General features: G+C 41.7%; 1 protein-coding gene across 1 annotated transcript in view; it reads left to right on the forward strand.

Annotated features, from left to right (window-relative positions):
• The window catches only part of LOC101849338, a 17,387-nt gene extending 14,057 nt beyond the window's left edge, over positions 1-3,330 (forward strand). The window contains exon 6 of the mRNA XM_005111899.1: positions 3,287-3,330. Coding sequence (XP_005111956.1) covers positions 3,287-3,330 — 44 coding nt within the window. The remainder of the gene's footprint in view (positions 1-3,286) is intronic.

The following is a 3,330-nucleotide window of genomic DNA, read 5'->3' on the forward strand; positions in this document are numbered from 1 at the left end:
ACCCATACACACACACATACACACACTTACACACACACACACATACCCACACACACACACACATCCATACACACAAATGCACACACACACATATACACACTTACACACACACACACACACACACACACACACACACACATACCCACATAGACACGTTATTTCTACCTCTCATGCTTTGATCAGACACCAGACTTTAGAAATGTGAAAAATTAATTGTATCTCTGTACAAACAAAATTGACATACAAAAAATTAAGGGCGCACCGTTAGCTCAGTTGGTAGGCCTACATCTAACAGAGCGTTCTGAACTTGATCTGAGGGTGTTTTGGAGGGAGTCTTTAAGGCTCTTCATGCATCTAGCTCATCGATCCTATCGGAGATGGACGTCACATTCAGAATCTCCCACCTCTTAAACAACTGTGTCACGACGCAGTGGAATCAGGCTCTCGTCAATTTTTGGGCACACAGAGTTGTTGGTCTCATCTTAAAGTTAAAGCTTATTCATTTGTCTTGCATTGAATAGAAAAAAATACCCATTTAATTTCATTTCGAATGCAAGTCCAGATATTTGTAAATGAAGGAACTGGGGGTCACCTTGTTTCATAGGTAAAATTAGTGAGAAAGTGACCGCCAAAAATTAACTAGTTATCTCCTTAACATGAGAGTCCGAGGAAACTGAAATTTAATTTTTTTTTTGTTCTTTTAATCAACGTTTTTTCAGTAAACCCATGCAGATATTTGTTCTTTAAAGGGCATGAAAAGTGCTGAACTAAAAAACAAAATTTCTATAAAAATTCACAAACCTTCGGAAAAATGCCAGTTTCTTCACTTTGGTTATTTTGACAAGAGCCTGATATCTCCACGCTGCCTCACAACTTAACATTGTTGTAAGTAATGTAAGTGACGTCAAGTCTTTACAATGATAAACAAGAAGTTAGCTTTGTCACCTTGTCACGCTGCGATCAAGTTTTATTGAGATTTATGGATTGGGTCATGCCTTAATGTTTGTGTTTGTTATTTATGTAGGTGTTTTTATTCACCCATCGAGACAATTTAGATAATTTAGGAGGCGGGCTTCCGACCAGTTCGGGCTTAGAGAGATAGGCCCTACAACATCCCCGCAGAAAGACCGACATCCAAGATGAAAATATGTTTCCCAGTCGGAATCGAACTCAAGTCTCCAGCGTTCGACAGCAAAGCGCCCGATTGCTTTGTCACAGACACTGCTGCTTTCGATGTCCGAACAATTCTGCCCCCTCACTCAAAGGACAGTGCAACTGACTGGTGTGTCTTTAGTTCGTTCCCTACGGGGGGATATTAACATGTTCTTATGCACAGTAGAAGTGTAAATGGGCTGATTTATCAATGTCAAGCTAATAATAATGTGCCGGAACAACATAGGGGGAACTGCTGCTTTTTCTCTCTTGATCCTTACTAACATCATTTTTCCTCTACTTCTTTTGAATGTTTGTTACTCTCTTGTAAACTGCTATTTCTGGGGTGCCTTGATAGTCGAAGCAGACTTTGTGCTGTTGAGGCTAGAGAGGCCTGATTCCTCGTTTGGACTTCGGTGTTGACATCCACCTCCTGGCGCTCATATGACATTGAGCAGTTGCGAGCGCCGTAAAACTTTACTAAAACTAAAAAGGTGAACAATTGTGTGATTCTAGAGAGCTTTTCTAATGGAATACACCACATTTCGACACGTTGCAACATTGTTAATAGGGTGGACGCCTGACCTTTCGTCCAGCTCCGACAGGACCGAAGTAAAAACAAATCCTATTAAGAAACATTGATTAACCCTTTCCGTACGCCCTGGGGTCATTTTGTACCCCCAGGGTTGTATTTTTCACATTTTAGAATTCTTCCAGTCCGAAGATCCCTTTGAAACTTTCAGTATTTCTCAAAAAATAATTTTAACAGACTGCTATGCAAAGCGTACGGATCGGATTAACGAGTAAATTTCCTCTTTGGAAAGTGGTGGCACAGAGTTCCCCACGTCGTATGGATACGATAGTACAGCACGACGTACGGATAGGGTTAAAAGTGCATCAGTAGGGAATTCAAATCCTGAGATACCATCATTCTGAACTAACGACGCTCCCGAGCAAGCACCTTTAGGTGCAAGTTCAGAAATGTCAAGCTCTTTATACCGGCACAACAAAAAAGGCATTCGTCGAACCAGGATCATAAGTATTATAACGTGTGCGTGTGTGTGTGTATGTGTGAGAGAGAGAGAGAGAGAGAGAGAGAGAGAGAGAGAGAGAGAGAGAGAGAGAAAGAGGGAGGGGGGGGATTAAGAAAGCTTCATGACAGCAGCGTATCCCCATCACAATCCTAGCGCTGACACAGCAGTATTCATCTACCACCAATCTCAGGCCGGTTCTCTCTCTCCACCATTTCCTATTCCCGAAGAACGACGGAGATCCCAAGATCTCTGCCCTCTGCTCATGAATATTCATGAAAACACGTAAGCTTTCATCAGAAGACATCATTATAAAAAATACCGTAGTGTACTCTTTTTTTCTAACCAGGCCCCAAAAAATTGCTCTTCTGTTATTGGTCGTCTTTTTCGTCAAGGAATATTCAAGACAAACATTACATACATAAATACTGACTTGATTACTTGATCTCAGAATTGGGGTCTTCAGAAACGGATTCTATCCATAACTCCTGGGCCCTTCCTCTGCCTCTGCAGGGTCCATCTTAAGATATATTCATAATGGCGGTCTCCGTCACTCCGTCAGCAGGCCCTAACACTACTAACAGATCGCGGAATCGTCTGCCGGGTTTGCCGAAGTTGCTGAGCTTCTCCTGTGCCAGTCAAAGTGCCATGATCTGAAGAAACACATTTTTTATCTGCGTATCGAGCATCGGAATATATAGTAGAGCTGGGCGAAGAATCAAGCCAGGAACCGATTCCCAAGATTAATACTATGGAAGAAAAGTTCCGACTTCGTTTTACGAAAACCAACGGTTACCAATAATTTTAACCCTTTAAATCCTCTTTTTTCGAATTTATTTTTGAAAAAAAACCAAAACCAAGTTGAGGCTTTGCAGTGTTCCAAAATCAAGTTTATTCTAAATCTTGAAGATGTCCGGAGCCATTTAGGTAACCACTGAAAGAAGTCACATCATTAGAAAGTAAGTAATTGGGTTCGGAGTCGATTTCTACGATTCCTAGCTTTCAATAACCGGGAACCTAACCGCCAGGCACTAATATAGGCCTATTCCTTTTCTGTTCAATATTTCCGTTGCGTAGGAGCTGTCTTCCCTCTTGCTCGTCAGATGGTCACGTGCACGTGCAGTCACAGAAGCAAGATCGAGTGTGA

Source organism: Aplysia californica, unplaced genomic scaffold (genome assembly GCF_000002075.1).
Source record: "Aplysia californica isolate F4 #8 unplaced genomic scaffold, AplCal3.0 scaffold01146, whole genome shotgun sequence".
Lineage (NCBI taxonomy): Eukaryota > Metazoa > Mollusca > Gastropoda > Aplysiida > Aplysiidae > Aplysia > Aplysia californica.